At 45.9% G+C, this 15335-nt stretch overlaps 1 protein-coding gene across 5 annotated transcripts in view; it reads left to right on the top strand.

The window, feature by feature from the left end:
- WDR59 (WD repeat domain 59) overlaps positions 1 to 15335 on the top strand; it is a 49081-nt gene that overhangs the window by 24229 nt on the left and 9517 nt on the right. For 2 of the 5 annotated variants that reach the window (XM_071440507.1, XM_071440509.1), the window contains exons 14-20: positions 779 to 943; positions 1724 to 1819; positions 3234 to 3390; positions 4671 to 4740; positions 5010 to 5163; positions 8748 to 8804; positions 14692 to 14825. In XM_071440507.1, the coding sequence (XP_071296608.1) occupies positions 779 to 943; positions 1724 to 1819; positions 3234 to 3390; positions 4671 to 4740; positions 5010 to 5163; positions 8748 to 8804; positions 14692 to 14825 (833 nt within the window). Of the gene's footprint in view, positions 1 to 778; positions 944 to 1723; positions 1820 to 3233; positions 3391 to 4670; positions 4741 to 5009; positions 5164 to 8747; positions 8805 to 14517; positions 14826 to 15335 lie in introns of those variants that run through there. The other 3 variants (XR_011681308.1, XM_071440510.1, XM_071440508.1) reach the window with 3 other exon arrangements.

Raw genomic sequence — 15335 nt, forward strand, 5'->3', positions numbered from 1 at the left:
GCTTATTGGAGCCTTTAGAGGGGAACCTTCTTTGCTGCAGTGACTGCTGTCTGTAAACAAGTTTTATTCTGGGCTGTCGAGATCCTCTTGGCCAGGGGTAGTAAGAAAGAGGATAATCCCAGACAGTGGTGTGAGAGAAATGTTTCAGCACAGTAAGTGCACTGGCTGATCTTGAAAAGGCTGGATGGTGTTTTGTTCTCTGCCTAGACTGCAGAGTGGAAGGTGACTTGTTCCATGCAGTTCATCTCATTTCAACTGGTTCTGAATCCCATCTGCTGAGATCTGTCCCTCAGTTTTGCCCCCTTTCTTGCACTCCAAACTCTCCTCTGTGCATGGAAGCTGACTGGAGGCACAGCCCTGGACTGGGCTGGGAGGCTCAAGGCAGCTGCCTGTCTCCTTTCCCCACCCCTGTGGTTTCACAGCTCATGGTGTGATCCTGATGTAGTTTGCTGCTGCCTGTTACTGCTGCACTGGGCCAGGAGCTCTCCATGGCCAAGTGAAGTGGGCTGGGGTGCAGTGGCTGTTGGGAGCAGAGCCCCTTTCTTGTGCTACCTGGGCTGGCCACAGTCTCTGGATGGTGGAATATCAGTCTGCTGGTGCAAGCTGAGCCTGTCCCCATCTGCCTGGGGCTTTTTGCCGTCACTGTGTTCCCTGTCCTTGAGAGCAGCATGACTTCATCTTATGTGCAGAGGAATCAGTCCCTCAGCATGAGTTGAAGCCACTGTAAGTGTAAAAGTCCTGGGAGATCTAACTAGAGACCAATTGCTTTTCCTCACAGATGGATGCAGTGAGTCGCAGCTGTACGGTGTCGGTGCACTGCGGCAACCACAGAGTCAGGATGCTGGTGATGTTCCCTGTCCAGTATCCCAATAATGCTGCACCATCCTTCCAGTTCATCAACCCAACCTCCATCACAGCTTCCATGAAGGCAAAGCTGCTGAAGGTGTGTAAGGAGTAGAGAGTGTCTTTATAAAGTACAAATGATGGATACTTGATGTCTGGATTTTCGAGATATAACTAAACATCAGACTTTGCTGAAGGCATACCACAGGTCTTGTTGAAATGGTAAATTGTGAAGCCCATAGGATGAGGTTTTTGTTGGTGCTGCAGCCCAGTGTTCGCCTTTTTCCACTCTTTCTTCATTGCTGCTGTGTTCCCATGTGATGTGTATTGCCTGAGGATCCCTAACATCCTTTATGCAGTTGCCCTCAACCCAATAATAGACAAAATGACCAGCTAAGCATCCACCTGCAGAGTGATACTATTTTTGAGCTAGGATGTTGCTTACTGCTCTACTACACAAGCTGCTTTAAAAATGAGGGGATTTTTTTACACAGGCCCTGCTAATGCAGACCAGGTGTTTGATCATCTGGTGTAGCAAATACTATTGCTAATGAAATCTTTTCCCCAGCAACACATTGATGGATCAGTTTGGGTTTCTTCCTGAAAAAACCTGATCCAGTTTGCCACAAACTGGTATGAAACATATGGGCTGCAGTAATATTGAAGCCTAAGTCCTGGCTCAGTGTGCTGTTAGGTGAACCTCAGTGCTCTGATCAAAGCACACAGCCATTCCTCAGAGCAGACAGGACACCATGGCTCCAGTGGACGTTAGGGGATGTCTGTGACCTGTTCTGGCACCTAAGCTGCTCTGCAGACAAAAAGGATGTGGGCATAGTGTGGAGGTAACCGTGAATAAAGCTGTGTCTTGTATGTATTCCAGATACTGAAAGACACTTCCCTGCAGAAAGTGAAGCGGAACCAGAGCTGCCTGGAGCCTTGCCTGCGTCAGCTGGTCTCCTGGCTGGAGTCTGTTGTGGTACGGAGAGTGCATGGGCTCTCTGCCCTAGTTTGTTGTCTTTTCCCATGTCCCACACTTCTGACTCTGCAGTGAGAGTCTGGCCTCGTTAGATGTGTAAATAGACCCCTGTGACTGGCCATTACATTTGTGTGAGCACTTGTGGTTAATGTTGAGGAGAGCTGGGTGGATGATTAGATGTGTTTTGTTTTCCACAAATGAAGCCCTGAAGGTTTGCTTTGGGGAACTCTGATATCCAGGTTACCAGGAGTGACTGGAGATTGGAGAATCTTAGTGGTGCATGGGAGCTTCCCAGCTCAGAATATATTTCACTGACTGCTAGGGCATGGTTATCATCTGTGAGAGAAGGTAAGAGGCCTCAGGTTGTTGATGGAGTCATTCTTGTCCGAAAGGCAGTGGCAGATGTCTTCACCTCCTCAGTTCAAAGTCAAAGGTCCTTCTAGTCCTATTCTAGGGTTTTTGTTTTCTTCCTTGAAAAAAACCCCAAACTGTGAAAATCTGTTTTTTTCTGCAGCCTTCTGCTGAGGTTTTGTAGGGATGATACTGCAGATAAATCCAAGTCACACTCTGCTCTTAGCTGTGAGATCTGTGATATCTACTCAGCATCCCAGTGTCAGGTATTAGGTCTTTGTGTGGGTGAAGTGTACTGGAGTGGGTGTTTTTAGCATTCAGGAAAAGATGGGAGAGTCTCCTCAGGTTTCTTTTCTGAGAGGTTTTGTTTATTCATCACAAATAAAGGGCTGGGGTGTTTTTTTCACATGTGAAGGCTTATTCTGCTTGGTTGCAGCAGTAATATTGTAAGAATGGGAACTTTCTCTGCTGTATGGAAATCTGATGACTCGAGGCACCACTGCTTTCAAAGAATTCCTTTAGACTGAAGTTGTAGTATTATTTACTAAATAAATGCAGAATTCTGCAGATTTCTGCCAAAATTCCTATGGATAGTCCTGAGGACCCCAGTAATTCACACCACCTGCCTTTCTCACTTGAAGACTCCCAGCCTGTGTTTGACACCCCACAGTTGTGTGGTACTCCCACTCAAGGAGATTTTGTGCATCATTGAGGTATCATGTTCAGCTCAACTAGCTGTCCTGCGAGTCACATCCAGAGTTTGAAGGTCAGATTTTCTGTCTAGTTTCCTCTTGTTCCTCCCCAAGTTAAGCTCTGCATTTCAACATGGTTATGGTGGGAGACAAGTCTCTGGACAAGCAGCCAGAGAAGCTTTTTCCTCAAAGGCAAATGTGCCTGCAAGTGCCTCTGCAGCTGAAGCAGCAACTGTGCTCTGAGCTTGGTCTGCTCTGGCTCAAAGGATGAGCACCTCCTGTGAGGCTGCTTGGCACTGCCATGTCTGATCTCTGGCTGGATTTCTCTCCTGTGGCAGCAGGAGTGTGACCTTGGGTGCCTTCTGTTTCAGAACCAAGAGGACAGCACGTCCAGCAATCCCTACGCTCTGTCCAACTCCGTGACGCCCCCCTTGCCCACGTTTGCCCGGGTCTCCAATGCCTATGGCTCCTACCAGGACTCAAACATCCCATTCCCACGGACCTCTGGAGCCAGGTTCTGTGGTGCAGGTCAGCCCTGTCACTGATCCATTAAAACAGGTACCCAAGGAATGGTCCTTTTAGATGTCTCGGGGAGCACTTGCCTCTGAACAAGATGAGGTTTGGTCATTGCCATGCAAGGAGTAAGGAATGGTGTTAAAGTAGTGATACTGTGGTAAATTTAGAGGTGAGACTAGTTAGCAACTGCTTGCAGTTGGGGTTGCATGTAGGGCTTTAGGATTTGGAAACGCAGGGCTAGCTGAAGAGATAACCTTTGGCTTATGCATGCCAGAAGCATTGACAGATCTTTTTATAGAACACTGGGAATAGCTGTTTTCCTTGCCTAGTTCTCTGCTACGAGCATCACATTACTGGGTGTATTCTGGCACTCTGTCTTCACAAAACTCCTGTGATTTAGGGTTGAATTTAGCCCTTGCTCAAACCATATTCACATTACTAACCACTCTTTTCTCATTCTACACTCTTTCACTTGTCCAAAATAGCTTTCCCAAGGTCATTACGAAACTTCCCCTAAATGGGAGATGAGGTACAATCACATCCAGGTTTCCAGGAGAGTACATAGAGGGTAAAGTTCATTAAAAACCAGGTTAAGATCTGAGTAAGAGCTGTTAAGTTCCACTGAGCTGTTTCAGATGCACACATGCCTTCTCTGAACCTGACTGCATCCCAGTGTTGAGCATGTTTTGAAAGCTGCTTTCCATACAGGCCTCCCGGAATTCCCAAGTAAAAGTAAAACAGAATAATATTGATTGAATAGGCCCAGTAAAGGCTGCTAAATCCTGAAATGCTTGCAAGAGTAGGTGGCTGAAGACACTTGAGAGGCTACCAAATGGGATAAGGCTTGTGAGAGAATGTTTTGGAGTTGGTTTCAGATGTCTAGGGCTCTCCTGTTGAAGAAGAGAATTGTACAAGCTGCAGTGGTTTCTCTGCATTGCCAAACATCACCTCACCTCTGGAGTAACAGTGTTTGGCAAGTTCTGGTGGAGAGTTAAACACAAGCATACATTTGCTCATTTTCTTTTCCTGTCTTTTCTCTAGCAGCTATAAGCCACTTGAAGTTATGTTTTTGAGAGAAACATCTCAAAACCCCCATGCTTTGTAGTGGGTTTGCAGGGAGTTGATTTGGGTTGAGAGAATGTCTGCTTTTAGTTTATAATTAGTAAGGGTAGTGGATAAGAACCAAGCCCCCTGCCTCTGATACACAGGGAAATCTGGTCATTTAATTTGAACCACCCCTGAGTAATCTCCTCCTTGTTGCACGATCTTGATGCCATGTCCTGTCCCTTCAGGGTACCTGGTGTATTTCACAAGACCCATGACCATGCACCGCGCCGTGTCCCCAATGGAGCCCACACCCAGGTGAGTGCCCTGTGTGGAGTTTGAGGTGTGCTGCTGTCATGGGCAGGAAAGCAGGTAAATACCAGGTCCTACATTGGAGCTTGTCCCCTCCAGTGTTAGCTGTGCCCTCTGTGCAGAGCACCTGGGCCCTTACACCACAGGATTACAGCAGACATTTCTTTCCAGACACTGGCACCATTGCTGGCAGCTTGGGTTGGTGGAGATGTCAGTGTGAGCTGCAGGGTGTTTTGGTGGGAAAAGGCCCTAGAAGTGTATTCCCTTCCTTCCAGGTCTCTGTCAGCTTTATCAGCCTACCACAGTGGCCTCATTACTCCAATGAAGATCCGCACGGAGACTCCGGGCAACCTGCGCTTGTACAGTGGGAGCCCAACACGCAGTGAGAAGGAGCAAGTCTCCATCAGCTCCTTCTACTACAAAGAAAGGGTAAGTACCACACCAAAACACTGCTCCCAACACTTCAGCCTTCATGATCTCTTTTCCTTTCATTTAGCATTGCTAGTAACAGGCTTTATATTCCTCTCAAAAAGACATCTTTTTACAGGCAGCTCTGTCAAATGGATTTATCTCCTATTAGTAACTTCTTTACCAATCCTCTCTAGCATTTGACCTGCTTATTTTGTTGTTTCTCTGTGTTGACCTTCTAGTTCCCTTCAGTGCATTTTACTGTCTCCCTTTGCATTATGTAGGGTTAAAATCTCACCCTTTAAGAAGCTGTAGTCTTCAGATAGGTACATGTAGGCAGCTCTTGTTGTTCTGGGTACTCCCTGATACATATAATTGCAAAGGGTTGTGACTCTCTGCAGCTTTCTGCCAACCTCTCCTGGACTATGGGATGTGGTTGGTTATTTCTATTTCAGGTGTCTCTTTCAGGGATACGTGCCCCTTTTTTTTTTTAACAAAAATAATTTCTACATTATTCTCTGAAGACCTTCCAATCCACATAATTCTGGTTTAGGTGAAGGTTTTGCTGTTGTTCCTGTTTACAAGGCTTTGGAGAAGAGTGGGATTGTTTCCTTCTGGGACATGGTAGATGAGGAAGACCTGTTGTAATTGTAGGGTGGCTGCAGGGTAGTTGTAAAGCAGCTGTGAGGGCCTGATGTGCCTGGAGCAGATGCTGTGAGAGCAGTAGGCCAGGTAGATTTTTAGAAACAAACTGTGCTTCAGCAGGGGGTGAAGTGGCTTGCAAAAATGCAGTAAGCTTCCACTGGGAGCCTCAGAATTTGGGGCATTGAGTAGTTTGTTCACTGTCCCTGCAGAGGACATGAATCTGTTGCAGCAGTGAAGAGCTTCCAGGTAACTCAGGGAAAGCCAAAAGCTGTCTGCACTCTGCTGGCAGAAGGGTTTGGGAGCTTGTGTCCCAGGAGCAGAGGAAATCAAAGAACACCCATCCTTCCTGGGCACCAAGACAAGTCTTGTTTTTCTGGTGGTGCTGGGTGTGACAGCCTACCCTGTCTCTGGGACTGTGTCCTGCTTACATGATGTCATTACACCTCCCAGCTGTGGGGAGAGCCCCTGTCCCCAGTGCAAATTCTGCTTCCATACAGACCCCAGAAGACTCTGAGTCCCCATCCTGTTTTTTTTTTCCCACACAAGCTTTTTTTTTTTTTTTTTTTTTTGATGAAAAGAGAAAATGGTGCTGCCTGGAATTATAGAATAGAATTACAGCCTGTCCTGGTCTTTGTAGGAGAGTTTATTTAAAGAGCTACCTCTGTCCTCTGCAGCAGGCTTGTCCCCATACACAGCCTCTCTAAGATGACAGACAAGGCTAAAAATAACATGTGGAACCAGCTTGGTGCAATTTCATGTGACCTGTCTCCCCAGCCCTTGTATTGATGGCAACAAGATTTTTGTCACAGGGTAAAAGAATTGAAGAGAATAAAGCATGTGTGCAGCCATGTCTGCTGAAAGCCAAGGGAAATTCCTGTGTTCCCCTTGCCCTGCTGAGCTATCTCCTCACATGCTGGAATAAATGTAAGAACCCTAGCAGGGAGCTGGTTCAAATGTTCTTGCAGATGAAATAACATTAAAAAAAAACAAACCCAAAAAGCCTGTATCTCCCTTCAGCAAAGGTTTTCTGATTCTTCAGGAGTTGATGTCATGGCCTCTGTTAGATCAATGCTACATATTTTTGTTATTTCATTATGACAGTTTTAAAAAGCCCAGACTCTGAGTTTAGTTAACTCCTTGCTCTGAAGCTTGGATTTTATGTTCACATTAAATAAAAGTTGAAATTTTGTGCATCAAACTGTGATATCAGACAACCTCCTCCCCAAAATTGAATTTATCAGCCATAACCAAGTATTCAAATCCAGTGTAGCAACACTGGCATCCACTACCATTTGCAAACAAATGGAATTTGCCCATTGCTAGACAGGAAAGATGTCGTGTTCCCATAAAGGCAGGGGAGCTGCTGATTTCCAGCAGAGAGCTCCTTAGTAAGCCAAAATGAAGCTAAATCTGGCACTGAGCCTTTCTGTGCTCATTTAAATATGTATATATATATATGTGCATACACACACATATATATATATATATATATCTTTCTCACTTCTTATTCACACATGCACACTTCTCATTTCTTCCTCCCTCTTTTTCACTCCTCAAAAAAACCCCACTGAAGAGCAGTAGTCAGCAGAAAGGAGGAGCTTTATCTGTACTGTGGCAATGCCATCAGTGTTTTGAACCTGAGTGTCTCTTAAAGAAGGTGCCATGGAGTTCTTTTCCCCCCCTGCAGTTGGAGGATCCTGCCAGTGGGGACCTGGGGGCTGCTCAGCCTTGCTGTACCTGGGCATGGTGACAGGGGTGTCCTTATGCTTCCCATCAGGGAACTTGTGGGGGGACTGAGCTTAGTTTTGCTGCTTTTCCACTGTACTGAATTTCCTTCAACTAACCCTTTTCTCCTTCTCTGTGAGGCCTGCTGGAGGAACCTGTAGCATGTGGCTGCAGCCTTTTCCTCTCTTTTTCCATGGGGCCCTGCAGCCAGCCTTGGCTTCCTGGCTGTAGAGCTCTCCCAGCAGTGAGGTGCAAGGGGATGTAGAGGCTGAAGGCATGGTTGATGGTCCTGACTGTCTATCATCAACTGTAAACAAATGCAAAATACATTGTACCTGACCCAAATAATCCCCTTTTATTGACTCCTAGAGATCTGTACACAAAACTTTTTTTCAAGTGAGTGTACACGAATGTGCTTTGAAAGATTCCATTTGCTGTTGCTGTAATACTGTGTGAGTACCTATTGCAATATCTTCAAGTTCCTAATGAAAGCCTCCTTTGGAGCTATTTGGCATAGTCAGTGAATTTGATTGCTCACTCAATCTGAATGAGTTTCTCAATCCATTATGACAATATCCACATGGCCCTGCCAAGTAGCAGTGTCTCTACATCCCTTCTAATATCCTGACATATGGTTTTTATTGTTTAAAATGAAAGTGAACAGTTACAGCAGGTTTCAATGAATGAAGTTCTGGAGGATGCTGGATGTTAAAGGGAATCTGAGTAAGCAGGGGTGTCTGTTTAGCTTCCTGCAGATATCTGTGCCATGGCACTGGACAGCTGTGCTAAAAATGATGCAGTTTACACTTAGCTGCCTTCCTCTTCAGGCAAGAGGATTAAAACTTTGGAGTTCAGGCATGTGGGGTGCTTGGGTGTTGTCCTCTGCTCAATTCATGGTATGAACAAGGTCACATGAAGCAGTTCAGTGCTTCTTGCAGTAGTACAACTCCATGTGGAAGACTTTATTCAGATTTGTGTTTGCCAAAGTCTTCCATAGAGGCTGGTGTTGGGCACAGCCACAGCAGCCCTTGCTCTGCCAGAGCCATAGGTAATGCTCTGTACAATTGTGTGAGGGTGAAAGTGGTTTGCAATGTTCACTGTGTACCAGAGCCATTGGGAACAGTATCTTTTACTCTGCTGGTTCAGGGCACGTTTCATTTCAGTTTATTTACCTTTGTCTTTAACTTTCTTGGTGTCTCTCTTCCTCCTCCTGGGTATAATGTTTTCGCGTACAGATGTCTCCTCGCTCTGCCCGGCGCCGTTGGTCCATACAAGCAATTAACGACTTCCCGGTACTGTGTGCTGTGCTAATTCTGTCCTTGATATGACCCTGTCTTCTGCCCAAGGGCCCAAGAATAAAATGCCACCTGCCTGCCTTTGAGTAACCTGCACAGAGCTGGGGGACTGGCACTCCACGCAGGGCTAGGGCTTCACAAGAGCAGATGAACGTGTAAGTGGGCAGGAGCAGACAGTAGTTTGCAAGGTGCAGTTACTGACCTACAGGATGCCTGTTTCACCTGGCCTTGTGGTCAGGAAAGGATGCCAAGGGATAATTTGAAGTGTAAGTAAAGATCAACCTCTAAGATACAGAGTGCACTGTAGAGGAGCTGAGTGATTATTATATGTCATCAACCAACTGATGAGACTGACATTAGAGCACCTAATTTCTGTAAAGACAAAGCCTTGCTGGAGAGGGAGGGAAGATCACTTAAGAGCTGTGGAAGAAGCAAACTGGTTGAGTTTCTAACAATCTGTCATCTCATTAACATGAACTGCCACTTCTCAGTGCAATCCATCACACAGTCCTATTTCCTGGATCAAAAAATACAATTTCTTCTTAACTTGTGATCTTCTCCCAGCCCTTGGAGTTGCACCACTGCATTCATTCAGAGTGGTTGCACTTCAACCACCCTGGCAGGTACTCCCTCCTCCTGGCACCTGCCCTGCCAAGTCTGCTTTGACAGTTGTTTTCTGATTGTCAGGTCCACGTGTCCCTCAAGCTCCAACATCATTCATGATATCATCTTCTTGATGATATCAGGATTGCTCAAGCTGTGCTGTACATGTGGGCAATTACTATTTCATCACTCATCTTCCAAGCATAGACGAAGCTCAGAAAATTCCATTTCAATTTAAAGATGATCTCTTTAAGTCTGTTTGTCTTAATGTCTGCATGAACAACTGTTTTTTCACAGCTGCTGTCCTTCATGCTATCTCTTCATAAGACAGCAGGGAATAAAATAGAATCCTGTAACACCTGATTTAACTTGGTATAATAGGATCAAGTTTTCCTAATTGCAAGAGTTCTAAGACTGTACTAGCAAATAATAGGTGAAAGAAACCAGAAGTAATTTACTTGACTCCATCAAGGCTTTTTGCAAAGAGCCTTGTGAGCAGCAGAGGCAAGAAATGAAGTTCTGTCTTGAATCAGGAGCAGACTGAAAGAAAGAAAATCAAGCAATGAACTTGCCATCTTGAGTGGTAAATTGCAGAGCACAAAGGCTATGGTTTAATTCCCTTACTACTGTCCTGGAAGGAAGAGCAAGTAGTGATGTGATTAAGTTACAATTTTCAGTAATGCATATTTAAAAGAGATACAGGGGTTAGTCCAAGCCTTGAAGGATTGATTGTATTTGTGGATAACCTTTGAAAGAGGCTAAACTGACTCTCTGAAGGGGGCAGCAGTGCCTAAGGTGAAGACACAGGCTTACACAAGGAGAGGCATAGGTTATTAGTGCAAATAACATGCCTTCCTTCTGGAAGAAGAGCTCAGCACTGCTCAAGGTGTTTGAGGAAGCAAGACTTTAGCAAGTTTACAAGAAGCAATAATTCCTCTTTCTAGCATCCTCCTCTGAAGTGCCCATGCTTCAGGGCAGGTGCCAGCTATTGATTGATGGAAGCTATAAAGAAATATTCCTGCTGTGGGGCACTTGATTCAAAAGGGCCTTGGATTTTTTTAGCACCTTTATGGCAGGTGCCTGATACCGTGGGAGATGCTGGAAATAGTAAATGTTGATTATTTTGAAGAGAAAATCCAGGCAGTGCTGCGTGAGCCACACGGGGGAGTTAATCTGTAGGCAGTTGTTCAGAATAAAGGAGCATAGCATTCTACAGGGAGGAAGCAATTTTTGCATTTTATTAAAAAAAAAATAAATATGAGAAACAGCTTGAACCTGACTTGAGCAGGTTTATCTATTTTGTACATGTCTTATTGCAGCTTAATCTCTTGGCATTGAGTCTGTTCTTTTCTGTTCACAACCTTTACCTTTGCCTTACTAACGCCAGTTTATACCACAAACCCTGAAATTTTGCATATGCTGATGTGAAACAGGCATTTTACATTTCAGGATCCTACTTAAAGCCCTGCCTGCCTCAGCAGGATCCAAAGGCACACACACCCAAGTGTTCAGCATCCTTTCCAAGCGGGCAGCATTTTGCAACTCCTGCTGCTGAGTATGCAGTGATGATGGTGGTTGCTACAAAGCAGTTGGTGGCTTATTCTTGGGCTATCTGTTTCTACATGTAACCCATTTACTGCCATCGTTATCACCTCAGATTGCAGCAAATTACAGCCTTGGGTATAGTAGTGCAGGTGCAGGCTGGCTTTTTTAGTCATTATCCAGTGCTGTTCCCTGCTGTCACCTCCAACCCATGATTGCCATAAATGCTCTGGTTTCTTTCCTTCTTGTGCTCTGAGGAACTGATGAGTCTTAATTTACTTATCACTGTAGCTATTTTCTTTGGTATCTTCCCCTCATTAAACTGAGGAGCAGCTGAGGTAGATGCAGTTCTCCTTGGCATGGATTCTAGGCTTCAGAAAGAGCTAGAAATGTTGTGGGCAGTGCAGAAGACCTGTGTCTTTGTCCTTCAGCTGCCAGCAGCTAGCTTGGTGCATGTTGATTCCTGCTTCAGCTCCAGCTATTATGTTCCCTGCTCCCCATCCTGACCTGTGCTCCAGCCCCTAGGAAGAGATGTGTTTTCTGCTCTACCCTAATCCCCCTGAGCCTTGGTGACACCTTTTGATTACACCATAGTGGGAGCTTCTCCTGGGAGAAGAGGTGAAACAGGAGGGAGGTGGACCTTGGCCAGATAAACCCAACCTAAAGCTTTCTTTGTCTCTGATAATCCCTGTTAAATGCACTCAAATGCCACCTGGTGGAGAACTACTCCTGTAATTAATACCAGCAATTATGGGTTCAAAGCAGAACTTCTGCTGTCAATGGTGATGAACTTTATCCCATCTGTGATGGTTCCCATACTTCTGATTGTGGGGTTTTTTTAACTCTTACTTGCTGTAGCTGAGATAAACCACACTTGCAAAAAACCCAGGCTTTTTTCATGGTGACTCTACATGTAGCTTTATGATTTTTTTCTGTTACAGCTTTAGGGGCTGGAAGTGGTGGGCATGGAAGTGTAGTACAGGCAGGGCCTGTGGCCATTGACTAATTCCATTCCTGGAGCTGCACCAGTAAAGAATTAGGGTTTCCTTTTTTGCCAGTAAACAAGCAGAGTTAAAAGGAAGAAAACAGGACAATTTTGGTTTGAGTCCAAGTTCTCAGGGGTTTCTGGTACATTTAGTGTTTCCATTTGTATGGTGATATGCTAAAAGCAAGCAGTGGAAACCATTCATGAGAGCTCTTTTTCATTCTCATCTTCATTTGTTGTCATTCTCCTCCAAAAAAAAAAAAAAAAAGACCCAATTGCCTGTGGAAAATGATATGTGTTGTCCATGTTTGTAGTCTTGAAATGCCTATTGGGAGGCTTCTTCAGTCTGCTCTTGCAGGGGGCAGGAGCAGGTTGAATCTGTTCCAAAAGACTGGGCAGAGGGAGCTCTCCATTGACTGACTCCTGGGGGCAGCTGGCTTACAAATGGCCAGAAGGTGGCAAGTTGCTCTCCAAATTACCTACCAAGCTCTAGAAACTCTTGTTGATAGCCCTGCAGAACGTGGGTCTGTGTCTGCAAGCCTGGGCTCAAACACCTGCTCAGACACAGCACAAATAACAGCTTTTGCTGTGAGAAGCCTGGTAGCCCTTCCAGGGTAGTGCCTGAGCTCTTTCCTCCTGGTATGTCATTGTGCTGGGCTCCCAAGCTTCACTCATATATTGATTTTGGTAGCCTCAGCAGCTCCTCACTGCACCTGGGAGACAACATTTGCTGTCCTGAGAAAGAATGAGGCACTCAAGTGCCACTGTTACTTGGGAACCTTCTTGTAGTACAGCCACATCCTTCAGCATGGGATTGGCAGCTAAACCTCTAGGTGTTATCAAAACAGGATTAGCTTGCCCAACATCAAGAGAGGCAGAGCTGATCCAGACTGTGCCTTGATTAGGAACTGATGGACTGAAGAGAGGTGGGTCTCTCACCTGACCCCATTCTAGCCACCTTGCACTGCACAGTGCTCTTTACCTTCAGGGGACAGATAAATACTGCAGGCAGATTCCTCTTGGATTAATTAGGATTTAAATAGATGTGGCAGAGAACTAGTCAGTCAGCTTTTCCAGAGCACTGGATGCTGACAGCCTTGTTTCTACCAGTGTTTCACCCCTCTGAATGTTGGGCACCATGCAAGCTCTGCTCCTCTTTACTCGGGGGTGGTGGAAGATCGGGGGAATGGTGATGCTTTGTAACATCAGCATCCCTGGAAAAACCTACCTTCGCCTCCTTTGAGGCTGAAATGCCTTCTTCACTTCCTGTCAAGCTGCACCCTCTGATCCTCAGCTGTGCAGCATTCAGAGAAGTTTCAGGAGCTCATCCTTTTTGCTTCTTGTGGCATGTGTTAGTAGTGTGCTCAAGCATGGCAAGACCTCCTCAGCACGCTGGCCTAAGCTTGGCCCAGGCAGGCAGTGGCATTTCTTAAGGTCATGAGTAATTTTTAAAGGACATTTTGTGTCTGATAAGCCTGCCCAGGTTCTCACAGGACTGCATGGTCATGGTCAAAAGCCATTTGGCACTCAGCCATCCCAGAGCTGGCCTCACACCCACAGTAAAGGTGATCCTGCTTGCAGATCCAAGTCCTGCCTTTCCCATATCCCAGTCTGCTCTTTAGGAGCACCAATGTGAGCCTGTGTAAGCTGTATTTGCCTTGCAGAACAATCAGCACAGGCTGCCTTGCTGGCCCCTTGAGAGAGGGGCTGTTGTGCTTTGATGAGATGTGTGGGAAGGCCCAGCATGAGTGTCCCAGGAGAGGCTCCCTAAGTCAGCATGACTGGGTTGGTCTGTCGGCTCCGTGTAGCAGTGAGGGAAGGCACCATAGGAGAGCAGCATTGCAAAGCTCTGGAACCCTGCCTAGCAGCCAGCACTTCCTTCAGTAGAGCTCCAGTGCCTTCTGCCTGTCGTGCTGCCACGATTCCTCTCATCCCTCCTCCTCACTCTCCTAGAGCAAGGAGCTGGAAGAGGTCAGGATACCAGACAGATACTCTGGTGTTTCACACAGCCAAGGTGGCTTTATGCAGCTTGGCTTTAAGGTGGCCTCTGTATCTGTTACAGGGAGTATTTGGGAATCTTGGCTTCTTGTTTCTGTTCCCTCCTGTTGGTTCCTCTCCTTTCTTCTCCCCCCTCTTATGTCCTGAGCCAGCTGTAAGTAGCTGTGAGGAAGGGATCCTTGCTAGGAAAACTTGGGCCCTGCTTTATCATCTGTGAGTTGTTTGTTGATAAAGCAGGAGGTGGGAGCCCTGTGCTGGCACTGAACAGGGCTGTTCTCACCCTGAGAGGGCAGACCTAGAGACAGTCTGGAGCTGTGGGCTTGCCCTGAGGCAAAGGGCGAGCAGCAGCTGCCTCCAGCATGTCTCTGTGCTGACGCTGGCTGGAGTCAGCAGTGGTTTATCTGCAAAGGGTTCCCAGAGAATGAGAATTGAATGGTCCTCCTGCCAAACTTGCCCAGGTTTGATTGGCATCCTGATGCTGATTTATTCTATTATTGGCTTTCACAGGGAAACTCACAAAATACTTTTTGAGTGAGTTTGACCTTGAGCTCGCTGCCTTGACCTGCTTTTCACTTCCTACAGATGGAGATGCTTGTTCTCCTGGGCATGTCATGGATGTTTTCCAGGGTAACACAGAGCCTTCTGAAAGGCAGGTTTGGGTGCTGCTTGCATTATTCCTGACCCTAGTGCTTTGTTCCCTGTCCCAAGCAGCCTGCTGCCCTCTTCCCCAGTAACACCTTGCCATTGGTTCTGCAGAAATCAAGGAGGTGGAAAAGCAAACGAGAGGGGACAGATGCCAACAACCGACCCATCAAAGCTGCTGGGAAAGTTATCATCCAAGATATTTCTTGTTTGCTGCCTGTCCACAAGCTGCTGGGAGAGCTCTACATGTGAGTACCTGTGGGCTTCATCCTTTTCCAAATGAAAGTAGCTGTCTTTGGCATTGCTGTGCTTTAATCCTGACATCAGTCAGCATGGATCTGTGAATGTTTCTCTACCTTCTTCTTCTGTTCTTGTCTCACTGCTTTTTTTGGTATCCCTCTTCCTGTGAGAGGGCACCTGTCTCCTGTAAATCTGAAAAGTGTGAGGGAAGAAATTTGTGATGAGATGTGGTCAGCAGAGTTTGAATCAGCATCATCACTGCAAATTTTACAGGTTGTGATTTTCACCTGCTAAAAAGAGAAATTATCAGTAGAAATTCTTTTTCAAATCTCATGTTAAATGCACAGGCTTAAAAACCTCAGTAAATGGCTGTAAAACTATTAATAGCTTATAAAGCTTTTTAATTTCAGAAGTATTTAATATGTTCCCACTTGGAGTCTTGGTTTTACATATCAGGTCTGTTGTGCAGGTTGTTCTGTGTTATTAGAAAGGATGGAGTTCTGTGGGCATTTTTGTGT

The sequence above is a fragment of the Agelaius tricolor genome, unplaced genomic scaffold (assembly GCF_023055355.1).
Source record: "Agelaius tricolor isolate 1412-34295 unplaced genomic scaffold, bAgeTri1.0.p SCAF_15, whole genome shotgun sequence".
In the NCBI taxonomy this organism is placed as follows: Eukaryota; Metazoa; Chordata; class Aves; order Passeriformes; family Icteridae; genus Agelaius; species Agelaius tricolor.